The sequence below is a fragment of the Limanda limanda genome, chromosome 17, assembly GCF_963576545.1.
Source record: "Limanda limanda chromosome 17, fLimLim1.1, whole genome shotgun sequence".
Lineage (NCBI taxonomy): Eukaryota > Metazoa > Chordata > Actinopteri > Pleuronectiformes > Pleuronectidae > Limanda > Limanda limanda.
In genome coordinates, this window is record NC_083652.1 from 6902813 (window position 1) to 6919882 (window position 17070).

At 41.3% G+C, this 17070-nt stretch overlaps 1 protein-coding gene across 2 annotated transcripts; it reads right to left on the minus strand.

The window, feature by feature from the left end:
* Positions 1–471: 471 nt before the first annotated feature.
* kmt5c (lysine methyltransferase 5C) lies at positions 472–12535 on the minus strand. Of its 2 annotated transcripts, none has more exons than XM_061090253.1 (9): positions 12276–12535; positions 11742–11874; positions 11142–11307; positions 10904–11013; positions 10598–10761; positions 9026–9045; positions 8672–8808; positions 8406–8566; positions 472–7363 (listed from the first exon to the last, which is right to left on the minus strand). In XM_061090253.1, exons 2-9 carry the CDS (start codon positions 11852–11854, stop codon positions 1995–1997), a joined length of 6240 nt encoding a protein of 2079 aa, XP_060946236.1. In that variant the 5' UTR covers positions 11855–11874; positions 12276–12535; the 3' UTR covers positions 472–1994. The 2 variants fall into 2 exon arrangements, with proteins under 2 accessions (XP_060946236.1, XP_060946235.1); XM_061090252.1 differs by having other exon boundaries at positions 8394–8566.
* Positions 12536–17070: the final 4535 nt, after the last annotated feature.

The following is a 17070-nucleotide window of genomic DNA, read 5'->3' on the forward strand; positions in this document are numbered from 1 at the left end:
GGATTCCACTGCAGTGAATGTGGTCTTCACTTCTCACTCACCTGCTTCTTCTTGCTCTCTGTCTCGGCCGACTCCATCCTGCCTTCTCGCCCTAACTTTGTGCTGCCAACCAAAGAGGGCATTTATAATCTAATAAGAGGAATAAACTGATCAATGTTGAGTGATATTCTAGTTTTTAATTGTTTTATAAACTAAATTCAGGTGAATTCACAGGGGAGAATTTGAAGATATTTTAACAAAAAATTAAGTTGAATATACAAAATTATTACCAGAAACATGATCATTTATTTAATTATTAATCATTTTTCAACATTTTCTTAATCCATAATCTCTTATCATTTCAAACAGAAAAGACATACCACTGCAGTGTGTGCATTTATATTGTAAAATCGCAGAAATATTGTTAACAGATAGGAATTTTTTCTCTGTTGGAAAACCTTTTTTAAAAGAGTCAAAGAGAGAAAATACAAAGATGAATTAAGTTTCTTTAATGATATAGGCTACATTTGTACATTTCTACAGCAGACTTTCAGTAAGACTAACTGCTTATTAGAAAAGAGGACAGACAAAGTGTAACCTGTAACAACCGACAAAAACTGGATGTCAAAGGCGGTGAAATTAAATAGTCAATGTAAATAATTAGTTCAGTATTTTGTCCCATTAAATAATAAAAATGTTTACATCTTCCAACAATCAATGTGAAATATAAATTACTTTAAAGCACCATTTCAAGAATGAGGATATTAAAATAAATAATTGGCCTTTCCGTATCAAGACAGTACATTGTTATGGTAGTAATGTGAGGAATATGCAGTCACACTGAGCACTCCTACCAAACAGGGGTTCAACATACAGAGCATCATAACATGAGGGTGATGCTCACGTGACTTCCACAATCAACTGAAAATAACTACAGTTACAATATAAAAATCGATGAATGTGTAGCTGTCCATCATGTGTCACTGTATTAGATGTTGCACAACTTATTCTTCCGTTCTCTGCCTGGGGGGAAAAAAAAGGACCAAATAAATGAAAAAAGTGAGATATTCTGTGAGAAGATTGTCACTTTTTGTTTTGTAACATGTTCGTAAATATTTGCCTTGAACTTTCAAATTTAAGAACTTGAAGTTCTGTTCTATCCCTCCATCTATTAACCTGAAAAACATTTCCTACTCACTCGTCTGCATGACTACTCAACAAAAGAGCAGCTGTGAAAAGTTTTGTCACGCATGTTCACCCAGACGTCTAGATATACAGTTTCAGGTATGGGAATCTTTACTTGTTTTTTTTACACTCTTCATGCAGAAACCTCGCATCTATGCACTAATGACTAATGGTCTTTCTTACATCTGGCAGAGCAACAGTAACGTTATCAGGGACGACTACACACCTCACTTTGATCCCTCAAGACCTGCCTGCTAAATGCATGCACACACACACAAAGTGAGAACAGAGCTTACTGTGAGTATAAAAAACGAGGGCGGACTGTTTCAAACAAGTACTTCAAAAAGTCACAAAGAACATATCAAAGACTGAGGCACAAAGCTGCCTTTTTAAAACCCAACAATACAAGTACCAGCAACCACATCTCTGGTCTCTACTGCCATACATGGCATAGAAAGATTCAGACAACTATGTTACAGTATAGTAAGAGGGCGTTCAGTGTTTACAGGTCATCTAGTTTCAAACTCCTACTCACAAATATATTTAATACTTTGTTTTCTTAAATTAGGTATTCTCAACAAATCTATCATGACAGGGTCTTTTTTTTTAACTCATACAGTAGCTAAAACACACTGATGATAGGTCAACTTTACATAAAACCCTGTACAAGTCATTCAAACAATCCATCAAAACAATGATTTAGAAAAATGTCAGTCAGTGGGCTTTAATAGAGGGTAGACTATGAATTACCATGTTTACCAAAAACATTTTGTGGGAGACACTATGATCCCTTTTGAACAAGAAATCGGAATATTTGCAGGGACTATAAATCAGTCGGAGTACTGGAGATCTAAGTCTACTGTGCCGTCTGTCACCACTAACCTCACCCGCTTGGGTTTTGTGGGACCCATGGAGTGAGATGGTGCAACAGGTGCGAAGTGGGGTGCGCCCTGTTGTTCCCCAGGTGGGTACTGCTGCTGCATGTCTTTCCTGCAGTGTTCGTCCTGACCTTTGTGTCCTGAAAATCCACCCAAGGAAAAAGATGCTGGGCTTGAAAGCTGGGGCCCACGGGGCTCAAGAACTAGCCGCCCTTGTGTGCCCGAAGGTTCCATCAGGCAATGGTAGGTGTAGTTCGTTGAGCCGAGTCCTGGGTAACCGTCAGGCCCATCCCTGAGACCCAGGGTCAATGAATGGTCTCCACTGAAATTGAGTACGTAGGGAGGACCTTGACAGCCATAGGGGAAAGAGGCTGAGGAGGTTGAGGACTGGCTCTTGTGCGCAGCTGCTGGCGTACCAGGTTGCGTACTGTGGTTCACTTGGGGGCTGTTGTGCTGAGTCATGGGTGAAAGAGAGGAGCCGAAGCTGAAGTCAAAGGGGTCCTGCTGGGTGTAACATGGCTGGTGTTTGTCCGAAGTCGGCAGGTTGGATTTTTCATGTCTCCAACTCTTATCTTGTGGTAATGAATGACTATGTGTTACTTTGCTCGGAAAGAAGAAGGGTCTTGGCATGGTTGAAAAGTTTTTGTATGTCATGTTGGATTCAGCACTTTCATGTTTATCAGATGACATCTTGCTTTTACAAAAAGACTGAGGAAAAGAGGTGCTGGATTGGTTGAAATGAGGGGTGGAACGGTTGGGGGTGTTGGGCGTAACAAGGTGGCTAAAATCTTTTCCAAACCCTTGAGCAGACATGACACCTTTGCCGTCTATATTAAAACCAAGTCTCTGATTCTGCTGGGGTTTCTCAATAGCACCTGATTTTGTACCGAGTGTTCTGGACGCGATGGTCGGGCTGCCAGCAGCCAGGGTGTCTTTACAAGGAGCACTGTACAAGTTCTGACTCTGGTTCCCCCCTTGAAACTTGAGCACCCTGTGAATAACTGATGAGGTTTTCTCATGGAAGTTGAACGGATTGTCTGGAGGATTGGGATTTTTCACAGTGAAGAGCTGTGGAGATAAGAGTCTGTTAGACATCTGAGGTGATGGAAAAGACTTTGTCGAACAACTGTGGGACAATCCTCTGACTGGGTTTGGCTGACTACTACTTGAAAAAGACTGAGTTCTATTCGGCATGGCCATGCGATGGAAGGGGGCTGGGGCTTTATGGTTAGTCTGGCCTTTTGACTGGCTTGTGCTCGGCTTGACGTAGATGGACGGCTGTGTTTTAGCAACAGGATGTTGAGACGTAACAGAGGACGACGTTGCACCAAATGGCCGATGATTGCCAACAACAGGCAAGGACTGAGGTCTGAGGTCTTCTTTGGACAGCCTCATTGCTGGATATTTACTCATACCTCGATCTTTCGCAGTAAAGTCAGAGTTGCTAAGAGATGAGAAACTGAAACTGGGATTTGGGGGGTTTCTGTAATTTGAGGTATCCTTCACTTCACATTCCATGGGAACAGAGTCACTTTTGGAAGAAATTAGACTAGGAAAAAACTGCAGATCCTCACTGGTGAAGTTATTCCCTGGACTGGGAGGGCCAAGGTACGGCGTCTCGGTCGTCCATGTATCAGACGGGCTGTGAGAGAGGGGACTGCTGAAAGGATCTGTGGGTGGATCCAGCGAACAAAGATCTGATGGAGAAGATGGAAGGATGTTCTGTGGCTGGTAATAACCCTCAAAGTTGAGACACTGAAAGTCCAGGATATCATCGCAGCAGTTTGTGAAGCTGGGCTCACCAGAGAGCATGTTATCTGCTGTTGTGAATAGAGGAAACTGGGATGGGGGCTGGACGACAGAGCTAGAAGCGTTGGAAATGGCTGTCGGCTTTTCCAGAGTCTGGGACGAACACAAGCCTTCAGAGAGCCTGGAGAGGCTGTTGTCAATTTGTTGGAGAGTGTGACTAAGACAAGTGGTGGGTGTTTCCACAGGCCCACACTTGCGAGTTCTCTCCATTTTGTGCCTCTGTTTCCTTCCACCACTGTTGACCTCTGGCCTATCACTGATTCTATCTGCAGCCAAGCACATCATTTCAGTTTTACTGTCATTAAGCGGGGAAGACAGGGACAGCGGTGACAATGATAACGAAAACGCTGGCTGTTCCGTTTTCATCAGGGCAACGTGGTTGTTCAGTCTCTGAGAGGATGGGAACTCTTCTTTGGGCTTAATAAACTCAAGACATTCTTTTCCTAAACGGTGACCCTTCATCTCTTTCTTAACTATGGGCTCTACTTTAAGCTCAGTGTGTAAGAGCTCCTCTTTGCTGTCCACCTCCCAAATATCTTCCTTCTTTCTACGTAGTTTAATTACTGGTAGCGAAAAACCATTAAAATCGAATTCTGGCTCCTGTTTCTGTTGGGACGCAGTTTCAAACAAGCAACAATTCTTTTTAAAGCGATCTTCTATTTTTGTTTCAACTACAGTTGGCAAAGATGCCTTGTCATTTTTTTGACACTCCATTTTTTCAGGCAGCTGCTCAACTCCAGACAAAAGCTCCCCATCACGCTTCTCCCTGAGTTCTACTTTGTCACCAGGAGTTTCACGTACAATTTCAACATGGCCTAGGACTCTTTCATCTTTCGCTAATTTTGCTTCTGTGGAGACATTAACCTCTTGCCTTTCACACAACCTCTTGCCTCTTTTTTTTAAACGATGCAGTCTGTTCTTTGACTTCTTACTAGCCTGCACGTGAGCCTGGGCTGCCTCCATCTCCGTGTTTAAAAGCGAAACAGAATCCATGATGGCTTTAAAGGGATCGCATGTCACCAGCTCGTTCCCCTTCTCCGTTTTTAAAGCCATATTTTCAAGTCCTGCACTTTGCATCTCCCACACTCTCCCTTTCCTCCTTTTGAAACGAATCTTAAAATTAATGCCAGGCTTCGTGTCCTCCAGATCACTTTGATCGATTAATATTTCCCCCTCATCTTTTATTAGAAATTTATTCAAATTGGAATTTTTACCTAAATGGTCTTGGATCATTACCGGGTTCTCAGTTTCTTTGTTCTTCGCAAGCTTGTGACTTTTGAGTGTCCGATCTTTGTCGACGTCATAATCTCGCCTCTCACGTTTACACCTTCGAATCTTCCTCGATACATGAACTTCATTAGCTCGGGGGCGTAGTACTCTGATTAAGGAGTTGTGTTTTGCGATGCTTTTGGGGTTTAACTTCTGGAGTTCTGTTTTTCTAAATCTTCTTTTGAATTCTCTTTTCACTTTAGTACCCTTCCCTGAAACCGACGTCAAGTCCTGCATCCGCAACGGAGACGAATTTAACTCAGTGCCTTCTTTAGAAGCTTGATCTGAAGCAGAATTCAAACCATTTTCAGAGTCTATCTCCAGAGAACTGCGAAATGTGCGTTTCTTCAGAGGTATGTTGGACTGTATGTGAGCCTGTGGATTGGTATCTGGATGCAAACTATTTGTAGCCTTTGCTGAGCTGAGGGAGCTATGAGGTAGTGTGCTGATGCAGGAGGCCAGTGGGTCTTTATGCCTCTGTGTTGGATGAAGATCTAAACTATCATCACTCAAATTGGTCTTAGCTGTAGCTGGAACCTCTTTGCTCAAGGGTCCCTGGGTGATTTGTTTATCTTCTTTTGTTTTGGCTGATCTGGGCCTCAGCTTTTGTCTTCTCCTACAAGTCCTCTGCTCTGTGCCATTTATCTCGGCCTGTTCTGCTTGCTCCTCAGCGCTTGGCATTTCTTTAGAAGCTTGGGTGGATACACTTCTTCCAACAACATCCTCCTGTAATCTCATACCTATTAAGGGTTTATCTCTTCTTAAAATATCAGATAGCAGTACCTTTGCCTGCTTAATGACGATATCCTTTTGTTGACTTTCCGGATACTTACTCGCACTACTCGCCAATTGTTCTGAGAGTTGAACAACTTTTTCCTCTGTACACGCGCCTGTGACTTCATTTGTAACACACTGGACGTTATTTTGTTCTGTGATTTTTTCACCGGACGCTATTTTACATTCAGACTCTTGCACTTCTTCTGGGGTTCTGTTACTTTTATATTCTATCACTATAGCTGCATCATTTGTCTCTACTTTCTCCCCTTCAATATTGCCTTGTACAATACGCTGCTGCTCATTTTGTGCAAAAATCTTCTCTTCTTTTGACACCGTTTGTATCTCAATAACCTTGTCATTTCCCCTTTCCTCGCTGTGACAGGAATCACCAACAGTTTCACTTGCATGTCGCTTCCTTAGATTTACTCTATCGGTGGCCTTAAAAAACATTTCCCTCACCCCTCTGTTACCTTCAGCTGTGCAGGCCTCTGATGCTCCTCCCTGATTCTGCTGCGATCTCGACACTCTTTTTTCTGACTTTACAGTCAGAGGCGCTGGTCTAGGACACTGGCTTTGCCTGCTCCTTCCTCTTATCTCCATTCCTGCTTCCCTTTCTTCACATGTCTTTACTGCTTCTTCAATCTGTGACACTGATAACCTTTTTAGGTTGACTCTCAGGTATTGCTTCAGGGATATCAATGGATTGTCCCCCGTTTTCTTTGAGCCACCTGTGGCATTCTGATCCACTTCTAACAAGGTTGGCGCGCTGATGGTCTTTTGTGCTGTTTGCTCAGCAGCTGGACTTTGAGCAGATTCAAGGCTGCAGCACTTGTTACTTTGACTGTCTGTGGGTGCCTTTGCAATCTTCTCTTGTTTTATTGCACCGCAGGATTTCTCGATCTCCACAGCGTGAGAGACTGTTGTATTGTTAGCTGTGTTACTGGATCCAGTTTGCTGAGTGAGCGTAACTTGAACCATGCTCCTTGTTCTTGAAGAGGTCCTCATTTGGACTGGCTGCTTGTCCACAACTTTTACAGACTTCCGATTTAGACCACCTCTATTTGCCGATGGTCTACTTTTCTGTTGATCTGATGCAGAGGTATTTAGAGTGAAAGGCTTCAGGTTGACCACACTGCTGTTATTTTCGTCACCAGCAGAATTTAGAATACTCAGCCGGCTATCTTGTAGGTTCAATTCCTCCAGCAAGGCCCTTTCTTTGCTTTTTGGATCCTTACAGCAGAGTAAGAAATCCACTGAGTGATGCCGTAGTCTGATTCTGAGGTCTCTCAGTGTAACTTGGGACAAAAGAGGAACCGTCCGATGCTGCTTGCCTGTGGAGGACTTCAATGGGGACTTTCCTGACCGTCTGTGTTTCTCTCGTCTCCACTTCTTTGTTTGACTCAGTTTTCTGTTCTTCAAGGCATTTCTCCTCATCTGCTGGGTAAAGGAATTCCTTGAGGGGATGGCTAGGAATGAAAGAGAACGACAAAACAACAGTTGAACTTGAAGCTGCTCTATAGTAAATTGCATTTCTTCTGCAGATGTGTACATATGCAACATAAGAAGGTCGTGAAAATCATGTTTGTTTAAACAGTAGCCAAAAAAATAAATAATTCAAACAACCATGTCATGGATATGATCTAAGTAACTGAACACAGACCTTGAGCCAAGATGTGGCTGTGGAGACACAACAGTGTGATTTCAAGAATCCTGCTCATTAAATAGCTTTAAATAATTGTCCATCCTGTGAGCAATTTAATGCAAAGCAGATGCTAAGGTAGTGCTAACAGAGTATATGATGTTCAGTAAGGTGCGAGTTAAAGTTAACAAATATGAATAGTGTACAATCACTACACTAACTGTACAATACATGTTTTAGCTCATTTTTCTTTAAAAGAAACAACTTAGCATGTCAATTAGAGAAGAAAACATTGAGGCAGCACTTACACATCAGTTTATAATTTGGATGAAACCACAAAGACCACAAACATTCATCTGGAACTAGAAATGTAAAGCTTGTTGCAAAGGAAGTGCCGTTTCCAGCAGCTGAAAATAAAACATGCAACAGCCAAAACAGCTCTCATGTTGCACGCAATCCTCCTTCTGTTGCAGTGTGCTACTTTTAAATGATCAAAAAAACATTATATCTAGTTCAAATACTCAGTCCCAGGTGAATATCATATTCCAATGTATTTGGTTCTGGATGATTACATTCACAGTTAATTACAAAGCAGCTCAACACTCCCATCTGTTTAAAAAGAGATTATGCAAAGCTGAATTTAAGCTGTAATCTTGATAAACTTGGACATGTCATCAAAGGATTGTAATTTCTAAAATATATAAAACATACGTTGTGATTTGCAGTTGGATTAGTTTTGAAATACATCTGTGGTGCTGACTGGGTTTTTTAAAGACACTTGTTTTCTATTTGAAGTAGCTGACCATCAATATTTTTTTTTTTGACTGATCTGAGAAAGAAAATCCCTATTCGGTTACCTTTAAAGATACCTGGGTGTGTTCCTGGTGTGATCGGCCTCGGAGGAAAGTGACTCTTCTCTCTGTGGTGACGAAGGTATCTCTCTCTCAGGCGGTATTTCTGGCCCACAGAGTCTTTTGTTTCTTCACACTCAGGCTGTTTCCCTTTGTGTCTGAAGTGGCCTTCTCCATTCCTAGAAAACAAGTTTTTTTTTCCATGTTGGATGCAAGAAAACCTTCAGTATCGAGCATAAAACAAAGTACAATAAAGACGATGTCTGATGCAATGATGGACACACCTCTCACAGGTGCAGCATTCACACATTTCGTTGCCTTCGCCAAAAAAGCTGGCGCCATAGTAACACGTGATCTCCTCCCCAGGTGAGATGGGACGAATCACCTCAACACAAGCGTTATTCTTCTCACCAGGGACGAACTGGGTGGGTGACAAGAAAGAGAAAGACAAAGAAAGGTTGGTCCCCCCATGGGATACTTCAACACAGCCGATAGGAAGCACACTGAGAACATAATACTGTTTCCAACATACAGTTATAAATGAATAAAAACATAAGATTATATATGGAGTAATAAATATTTTTCCTTCAACTCGTCAACATTTTTATTGAATGTGATAAATTAATATTGATGATTACCTTGCAGTTCGGTTTGCAGTCTTCAGGCGAGAAGGACAAAGAGAGACAAACACAGAGAAACATTTTTTGGTCAAATTAATCACTTCATTCACAGCAACGAATGACACATTTTTGATCAGCTGCCATGTACTTATTCCTTTCTGCAAAGTCTCAAAGGCTAAGCTGAATTACCCTCAAACATTATTGAAATATGCTGTCACAAACTGCCCTGACCTGTGGGAAGATTTAACTCAAATTACACTGGATAATTTCTACAAATTACAATTCAGGCCGCGATGATGACTGACATCTGGCCTAAGAAGAAAGCTGCTTGTGCTGATGTAATCATGGCCCGACTTCTATTCCATATTCACGTAATCAAATCATTATTTCAAATAATAATTTTACATGAGTTTTTCAGGCTGCTACATCTTGTGTGATCAACCGATAATTCATTTTGTCTACAAAATGTCAATAAATATTAAGCCACAAGTGTCCACAGCAACCTAATTGACTCTCTTAAATGTCTTGTTTTATTTTACTTAGTCCAATATCCAAAAATATTCAACTTATTATACTATAACCACCAAATACTCACATTTTAGAATATGGCATTGGTGCATTTTTTCTTAAACCATTAAACTATTTAACAACAATCAAATAACTTTGAAATTAATTCTGTATTAACCACCTTACAAAGTAATTATTCTACACTGAGCAGTTTGATTCGTGATTATATTTAAGAGTCAGATTCAGTCATGACAATAAAAAACTTCCTCTACCGCCCTTTAATTACACATTTGCTAGTGATGTTTACAAAAATTAATTAACGGAAAATCTGAGTTTTAAGTGTAACTACGCATCACACTTGTTTACCTATGTAAAGTAGATTTCTTATCCAAACTGAAACAGGGAACTGTGTAAGAATTGACATAAAATACAGGTTGAAGGTAATCAGGGAACTGCACGTGTCAGATTGGGGAACAGCATTGTCTCCTGAAGTTAAGGAAGTTTTTATATATTTGTCATATATGAATAAATTATGTTCTATATATTTATTAGATAATATATCAGAGTATCTACTGTAAGAAGAATTTGTTTTTTAATCTAGCTCTCAAATTATATTTGATAATTTGTGAAACATTAACATGACATGTAAAGATCAAATCATCAATTGTTAACCATATATAATGCAAAACTTTTTGAATACATAATAAAAATTATTATAAAGATTTTTCCTTAAATTGGCAGACATTATCTCTCTTTCATGAACTACAGTATTCACCAAGCATTAGAAAATAATTTACTCAGTCTCGTTGTTGTGTTCTTGCGTTAAATTTTTTAGCTGTCAGTCAATTTAATTGTGTTGTGATTATAATTTCCCACCTTGTGTTTTGATTGTTGGTATGTATGTTAATTTCTTCTAACATTTGGATAACAGACTGCATCTTAAAAAAGGTGCTTCTAGTGAAATGTAGTGCTGATTAAACTCACGGACCAGTACTCCTATCAGCGATGACAACTTTGAGTTGAGTCTGTGTATATATGTGCGTGTCCTTGGAGGAAATGAGTCTCGAATGCAAACACACTCACCGTGGTTAATGAAAGCTGCAGGTCCAAGCCAGAGCTGAGCGCAACGTTTGCGTGTAGAATACATCACACTGAAGTCGTTGACTCCTGCCCTCAGGACTGCACTGTCGTTGGGACTCAGCTCTGCTATGCAACCCAGCAGGACCTCCACCCGCTCTCCTGGAAACCTGAGGAGCAACATTTTGAACTTCACAAATCTCCAATTTAAAAAGCAACACCCCGGCCAGGAAACTCTGCTGCGGCAGCGACAGTTGCTATTCAGCAACATGCTGCCCTAACAAATGCAATGTTCAATTTCCGAGTTATTACCAGTGCCTTGTTGAGGTTATCTTCGCCCCATTGGTCTCTGATGAGTATCTGTCACAGGAGTCTATTTTCACACCGCTATCCAACAGGAAGGCACTGAGGTAGCGATAAACCTGCAGACATCACAGATGGGGTAGATTGTGTTAACACATTCAAGTGACAAATTCACGAATTTATGGTAGCTTCCAGTGAACCTGTGATGTTATATGATACTGATGTGTAAATTTAAACATGAGCCTACGTGTTGTCTCAGCAGCTCCTGCCGATGGTTTCCCGAAGCACTGAAGTAGTCACCAGCCAGTTCACCCACTGTCAGCGCCTCGAACGTGGCATTGAAGTCATGCGTACGCTGAAAGCGCAGCAGGGTCTCTTTCAGGTTACCCCATCGCCGGATCTCTGGTGGGGGACTTGAGGAGAGAAAAGCAAATAACAGCACATAAGAAGAGGAGAGTACCATATTCTAGTTTACGCTGTTGTTGCTGCATTATACGAAGAGGCACTCCTGGTATTTAACAACTGTTCATATAATGCAATTTAGTCAGGCAGCACCAAGTGCATCCTGTAAAATGAACATCAAGTTGGATCAACAACTCTCTGAAACAATTACAATAAAACAAAACTTTGTGACCTTCAGTAACGTGGGATTTCTAGCAGGACAATCTGCATTAGACTGCACCAGCTTTGGCTCAGTGTAACAAACAGTCTGACAAACGGGTGTCCGGTCAGAGTAAACAAGCAAAGACTGTATCGATGTGAAACAGAAGGGCTTAATGGTTATTTGGTTAGGACTGATCTGAGGAAGCGTTGGACTGTCCGTTTGCTTAATTTGACCTGACGTTACCTGATGTTCATCTTGTGCGTGCTGAAGCCTAGCAGGGGGTCCAGCACCAAACCGGTGGCCAGGTCATCGGTCTCACACAGCTCCTTCACACTCATTCTAGTGCACCCGTCCATTGCCTCCCACCATCAGCATGCTGCAAACACAGGGTCAAAGCAACGCGCTTACATCAACAACAACAAACCAGCAACCACTAGTTGTGCATCCCTGCAGATCCAGCCTGTGAATAACAAAGCATTAGCTGCCTGCTCTCTGGTTTAACACACACAGAGCCACGACGCTCACTGGGACCAATAAATCACAACGGTTAGTATCAGTTAGGAACGCGCCTGGGTTCCCCGATAGCATCCATAGCATATTAGCTTAGCATGTCCGCTAGCTGGGGAAATGGGTTATCGTATGAGAAAGCTAACATGGTAGCACCAGCTGTGTGCAGCTAACGTAACAGGACTGCACCCGATCGCTAACGACACCCAGGCACCGAGAGCCGAGCTGCTGCTCTCATGCACACTGGACCCGCGGCATTCGAGAACATACCTGGGAGGTTTGTGTGGGCAACGAACGTTTCGTCAGATGGACAATTAACCGAGGGCTCGTCGCTTGCTCTGGCTCCCGTCCGCCTAGCAGGGAAAGTTAGCCTAGCAACACAAGCAGCTAGCTTCCTGCTAGCCCGAGCAGCCGCTTGCGAAAATGGAGTCTCCTCGTCACTTCTGGAATTTGCTGGTTTGTTGACGTTTGAAAAGTCCCAACCCGGACGTCAGGGGGCGGGAACGCGCCACGCACGGGGTCCCGGGGGCCTGGCGGGTCCGCGGTCTGGGGCTCGATTCCTGGAGCTGCACAGGATGCGTTTAGTTGCAAAAGTTGATGAGCTGCGTACGGTGCAGCCGAACTATCAGCAGGCCACGCCCACGCGTTGCGCTATTCGCTGGGGTCAAGGTCAATTTTACAAATCGAATTGAGAGCTGCCCGATGATTGGTCAGACTCTTAAAGGGGCGGAGTTTTCCGATGCGGTTAGGTTTCCCATGTTGATAAGAGCAGAGTATTTACTGAGTGAATCAGATTCTCTCAGCGGGAGCGAAACCACCACATGTAAACATCATAGACTGTATAAGCGCTCATTTAACTACAGATCGTTAAATGAAGGTTGAGATTATTCAGGACATTTGCATTAAATTGTAATAAGTGAGTGACTCAATACACCAGGTTCGTGTTCCAGAGGATCAGATTCATTTCAAGTGGAGAAATTCTAATGAATATAAATAAGTGATGTGTGTTAGAGTGAAACATTGAGCTTTTGTTATAGGCCAGGTCTAATGGTGGCCACAGAGAATGTAATATAATTTATATGGAAGTTTTTCATAAAACAAAAAAAAAGTCAGCATCTTGTTTTTTGTATTTTTCAACTGATCATTTTCGAGATTGTTACTCTGCTTTTAATACACGACAATACACAGAGCCAACAGAACGTCAGATACAATTATTGAGAGATTCAGTTCGCAGTGATACTTCCTGGTATTACTTAATCAGGTATAAGTTAATTAATTTACAATATTACATTTCACACGGTTTAAAATGCAAAAAGTGTGTACATCCTATGTTTGATTCTTGCCATTCTGAATGATTCATTATTTTTGAAACGTTGAGAAAATGCTTTCTTGGAAAAATGTATATATTTTTACCTAAGAGGAAGATGTTTGGGTGGCTACGATATAATGAACTTAATATACTCTACTGTACATGCAGCTCTGTGACCACGGATATCAATCCAATGGTTTAAATCATCATTAAATTATGTTTTATCTAGAGTTATACTCGGGAAAGAAAATGTGTATTTCGACCATCAGCTCATCTGGAATGTCTTCAGTCGAGATCAAGAAACTCCCTGTACCCTAACTCCCACCCCCCCTCCATTCGCTGGACAGGTTTCAACTGGTAAACAATCCAGAGTAGTGCTACTGCATATTTTACAAGGCGTAATTCAATTCAAGCTTCCAGGAACCCAAAGGCACCGCTGAAGTGTTTTATATTCCTGAATGAATTCACGACAGACCCAAACCAAGTTTCTGATGACTCTTAAGGTAATCATCATATGCAAACACATTATCACTATCTGGAAGTGATTTGTAGATATGTGGTTGTCTTTGAACTTGTTCACACTCCCAGCTCATGTACAGCCTTTTATTTTTTTCTCTTTTTGGTGATTGGTGTGGGGATGCATGGGATCTAATGTTGCGGTCTCATACATGAGTCTGATTCATAAATCAGCCGGAGGATTAACGATGGGTGGTGACTTTCCAGTGGAGGACATATGTCAGGCCAAGTTGTTATAAATCAGCAGCTCGACACCACTGGCAACGCTCAGCCAGCTGATGCAAATGTTACAGATGTTACATCAGAAATTTGGGCTGCATAAAACAATGTAGATTTTGATCTGGCTGCATTTCATGTGATCGCAATAAACTGATGCCAAGTTTTGAGTCACTATTAAACATGCAGCTGTTTTAAGCTCATTGCCTCAGAGACTTTCTCACAGCATGCTTTGAATGTTTTCCTCCCCAGCGAGTGACAGAAAACCATAAGAGATAAGCAAAAGGGAAGAGATAAAGAGTGCAAGGACGGACTTGCTGCCCAGCTCCTGCTCCAGCCTCACTTTTAAATCTGAGGAAGGAATATGCTGGGAACATGAATGGAGACAAACTGTCTTCCGTGCTATTTTTACTCTTTACGGACCAGTTTACGCTGGGCATGTTCAACTGAAAGATTCTTTTTGATTTATGTGCTGTCTCAGCAGGACACATCTGAGAAATACATCGGTAAATATAACTCTGAAGAAGAGTTTGTACCCTCAGGCCAACCAGACCTCCAGCACACACCTCACTTCTTAACACACTTGCAATATCTGCACTCACTTCTGTTTTTGTCACTTTATCTGTCACGATTACCCTGAAAAATTACTGCTTTTGGAAATAACTTTGAAATAACTTTGTTTTGCAAATATGTATTTTCCCTACCACTATTGATCCTTAATTCATCTAGTTTATTGTTGACCCCCCCCCCCCCCCCATTTCCCTGAAGGTTTTTCCCTCAAATCTCTGTGCATGTGACAAATAATAAAACCTCATAATCTTATATCACACTGACATGTTTATCAGACAGTAGAGGCAGCCTCTGCAAAACCAGACGGGTGAATTGTCTGCCCTGAGGCAAAAAAGACGCGGGGAAACGACACTCCCAGTGACACCGTACAAATACCAGCCAGCAGGCGGTGGCTTCTTTCACTTTTTCTGGTGAAAGTGAAATGTTACATTGAATTTGAAAAGGAAAAGCAGACACAGATGTACAAATTCTATGTTTTTATTTCTACCATGTAACAGAGACAATTTGTGATTGATCTGAAATCAAATAAAAAATACAGTTAATATCTGCTGTTTTCGTTTTTCTGTTAGTTGTATTAATCTATTTCATATTATCTAACCAGTGACAGTGCCTGGTGCAAAACATCCCTGATTGATTAAAAAAACCCTACACTATAAGCTTTGCAGTGTCTAGCATTTAAATTTGTCTTTAAAAATATGAAAAGGGTGATTAAAGAGCAGATTATTGGTAATAACAGTAAATATAGAAATAAAAAATAATAAAGCAGAGGTTATACACTTGTGGGAATGGGAATGGAAGTGGCCTTTATTGGACCTTATATTCGGATGACAAGAGACGTTCCATCTTTTATAGCACTATATTAACTCCTGGATGAGTCACTTCATTATTTTTGAATTAGTGAATGCAGATCTTCTCCACAACATCATAATGCTCAGGCCTTATATTAACATCGACTTATGCTACCAGACTTTAATACCCGACATTTCTGTACATTTTCTTAAACATCATAGGTGATACGTCACTTTATCCAAGAAAGGTGGGTCTGCATCAGTTACAACTTAAAAAGAAAAAAGCGTCAAAGCAACAGATCACTGTGAAGGTTAGCCAGCGTGTGAAGACTGGGCTCCGCTCATTTTAATTCAATTTTCATTCAATTTCAAATCTGCAATCATCTGACTTGTACACATTCTGTGATACTGGTGTTTTAAGCATGTATTTTTCATACTTTACTGAACTCTCACCACTGAACTTCATTCTCATGTAAATATCACTTCCTGAGTTGATCTAACTGGAGGCAAATTGATTACTATTTCCAATAATGTTGTCTTCACCTGCCCCACCCCGACACAACAACCGACGCAGCATTGAGTGTTAATTATCTGTTAGAAAGCACAGCAGGATTCCTTACTTTCTAATTAATTACATTACTTACAATAATTTCATTAAGAGAAAACAAAAACAAATAGTTTCTGAGGTACTGAGGTGAAAACGTCTGGCACAGAAAATGGAAGTGAAGCCGGAGCATCTTCAAAACCCTCTGCTCAAGTGTGCACGAAGCTCAGCCGGACCAACATCTACTGGTTTAGCAATCTGCAGAGCTGTGAGTCTGTGTTTACACTTGGACAGAGGGCTTAAGCGTGAGGACCGACAGCAGGCAAATGAAACAAGACACACCAGTTATGTAATGATGGGAGGAGTTACTATAAATGAGCAGTGAAAGACCCTGAAACACTGTTTTTTTCCCACCAGTTGCAACAGCCTGTGCTGACCCATGGACTGCTTTCACTGGGGAAACCCTGTACGCCAGCTGAAGTTAAAGGGGGGGTGCAAAATGGAGAACGTGCTATGAAGCGATGGAGAGAAATAGCTTATATTAACTTAAATAAAAAGATTTTCTCAAATCCGCATTGAATCAAGGAAAGTGATGTATGAGGGTTCGGTTGTCTCTGATCTGTTTGCTTGTGAGCTGCTGAAAGAGAATGGTTTTGTGAAAAGTGATGATTTTACAGAGCAACATCTCACTTATTTAATTGCCGAGCGGCAGAAGCTTTTTGTCTGGGAATAATCTGGCACTGAAACCAAAACTTTGAGATACATTCAGAGGGGGATTTGCTGCACATGATGTTCTTTGTTAAATCATGTTCAACTTCAGTAATAATTTGTGCTCAGATTCTCCATCAGATTTAAAGGGCCGTGTCTACAACTGTCTTCACTTTGTTGTATCGTGCATGGTTTGCTTTGGCTTCATGGTTAAACAAGCCCATTCTGGATGTTTTTTTTCCTGGATTCAAATGAAGAGGACTTGACTGAAAAGGATTCACCAGCTCATCTCCTTTTGAAAGCTCCTGATCATAACTAAATGTATGAAGAAGCTTGAAGTCATTTTCTCCCCAGTAGCCATCTGGAGTATACAGCACTGTTTAAGATCAGAGCAGAATAAATACCAATTAACTG

What these genes read in the sequence shown, in the direction of transcription:
- kmt5c (XM_061090252.1), bottom strand. Translation starts at nt 11,854, where the DNA reads ATGGACGGGTGCACTAGAATGAGTGTGAAGGAGCTGTGTGAGACCGAT. An exon ending in TGCAGCTTTCATTAACCACG is followed by an intron (nt 9,046 to 10,597) that starts GTGAGTGTGTTT and finishes TCTCGCCTGAAG; the next exon opens with ACTGCAAACCGAACTGCAAG. An exon ending in ACTGCAAACCGAACTGCAAG is followed by an intron (nt 8,809 to 9,025) that starts GTAATCATCAAT and finishes TCACCCACCCAG; the next exon opens with TTCGTCCCTGGTGAGAAGAA.